The sequence below is a fragment of the Phaethon lepturus genome, unplaced genomic scaffold (genome assembly GCF_000687285.1).
Source record: "Phaethon lepturus isolate BGI_N335 unplaced genomic scaffold, ASM68728v1 scaffold14029, whole genome shotgun sequence".
In the NCBI taxonomy this organism is placed as follows: domain Eukaryota; kingdom Metazoa; phylum Chordata; class Aves; order Phaethontiformes; family Phaethontidae; genus Phaethon; species Phaethon lepturus.
The window spans coordinates 2097-3976 of NW_010564236.1; the positions used below are offsets into that span (position 1 = coordinate 2097).

General features: G+C 37.5%; 1 protein-coding gene across 1 annotated transcript in view; it reads left to right on the forward strand.

Annotated features, from left to right (window-relative positions):
- Positions 1 to 244: 244 nt before the first annotated feature.
- DGKQ (diacylglycerol kinase, theta 110kDa) overlaps positions 245 to 1880 on the forward strand; it is a gene marked incomplete at its 5' end in the record, with an annotated part of 31141 nt that continues 29505 nt past the window's right edge. Inside the window, 2 exons of the mRNA XM_010294814.1 lie at positions 245 to 345; positions 1840 to 1880. The exon at positions 1840 to 1880 is cut by the window's right edge and continues 201 nt beyond it. Of these exons, the coding sequence (XP_010293116.1) occupies positions 245 to 345; positions 1840 to 1880 (142 nt within the window). The remainder of the gene's footprint in view (positions 346 to 1839) is intronic.

Sequence of the window (1880 nt, forward strand, 5' to 3'; positions counted from 1 at the left end):
CAAAAGTCAGAATAAAACTATGATTACTTGAAATACTCTTCACTCGTTCCTCCACAAATGTACCCCTGTTTTAAATGAACAGTAACAAAAGAAAAATTTAAAGATTCAGCCCCGAAGTTTGTAATGAAGAAACAGTTCAGTGGGTTAAAAGCAGGTTTTTAATAGTTCCATTATATACTCCTCTTCAGGTAGCTTTATAATTTGAAGGCTGTGTTACTGAAATAGATTAATTGTTTTCATTCAGGTAAACAAACATTAAAGATATTTGATGGGAATGATGCAGTGAAACGCAATCAATTTCGACTGATTTCAGTTCCAAGGATTGCAAAAAATGAAGAAGTTGTGGTAAGATAACTGGTGAAGGTCAATATTCCAGTGTGATAAAGGGGCATTGATTGTATATTACGATAGTCAAAAGCTAATAGTTTTATAAATGTAACTCAACAACAACAAAATATGCAAATGGGCTATAAGATTATAATGTAATTCAATTTCTTCATGTAGTGCCCTTATTTTAGAGCATCTGAAGAAGTGGTGGCCTGTATTATCTATAGCACAGTGGGGACCACAGCATATCACTTGTTAAGCAGTCATTCTCCTTCCCTGAAGACTAATTTTACTGATTAGAGTAATACTAGATAATCAGCTCCTTTGATCTTGCTCCTTTTCTGTGGTATTTAGTGGTTTGATGTTTATCCTGGACAGCCACCACTATTGCACTTCAGTGAATCAGCTTTGAAGACTAAAGCATGCCACAGTTACCTCCACTCCTTGGCTGTGAAAGTAATGAATTATCAATCACATAGTGGCCATTCCCGAGGTTTTCCAGAGCTCCGTTTGAGGTGGAAACGTGGCTCAGGACTAAATCACATGTTCTATACAGATCTTAATTTACTGGGCTGGGCAGAGACCTCAAGCTGTGCAGAAATGAAGCCCACAGAGGGTATGGGGTGGTGTACAGTAGAATTGAGTACAGTGAGGACTCAAAGTCGTAAAGGACTTGGCACAGGAGTCTGGAGAACTTACTGCATCAGAATTTTGACAATTTAAAATTACTCATTAAGATTTTTATCTTGATACTGTGCTCAAAATCAACAGGAGTTTTGAAACTGCATGTCAAAAATCTTCAAGGAAAATTGTGTACAGTGCTGTCCACTTTTATTTAGGAATGGTGTTTGCCTTTTGAGTACATTTTATCAGGCTGCTGCTTATAATACCAGGGCAGATTAATACCAGTTCTCATTAAGTGACTTACAGGACTGTATTCACTGAAGCATCTCTGTTAGCAGAGGTCCCACAGGCATGGGCCAGTAATGGATGTAAAATTCCTGTGAATCCTTGCATCTTCCAAGGACAGCCCTTACCTTTCCTCTTCACAGGTGTATGGGTTCAGGGCAGCCTTGTGGCTGAGAAGCTTGCTAGTTTTCAGCATCCCCTTAGAGCAAGAAGATTGAATATGCAGAGCTGGGTACAATCAAGTGTAATTTACCGTTTTCCTTGTGGAGTAAATTTTGCATGCAGTGCATGTAGCTTTGTTGGTACTGAATTTTTACATTTGATCTATGGAATTAAAATTACTATCGCGTGACAAAAATACTGTGGGCTGTGTTCAGATCCGTGGATATCACAAGTTTTCTTTTTGTATCTTCCACTAAAATTTATTTTAAAAACTTTGCTCCTGTTTTGTTTTTTTTGCCATTGCTATTTATCCACTGTTCTGCACTTAAAACATGCATTAAAGGTTGCTTCCATAAGCAAGGTATTTATGAATGTCTGTGACTATACAGGTATTAATAGTGTCTTTTCAAGAAAATTATAATTTATCTTGCTGTGTTGTAGGAGGCTGCTTTGAGGGCATACTACATAAATGATGACCAGCA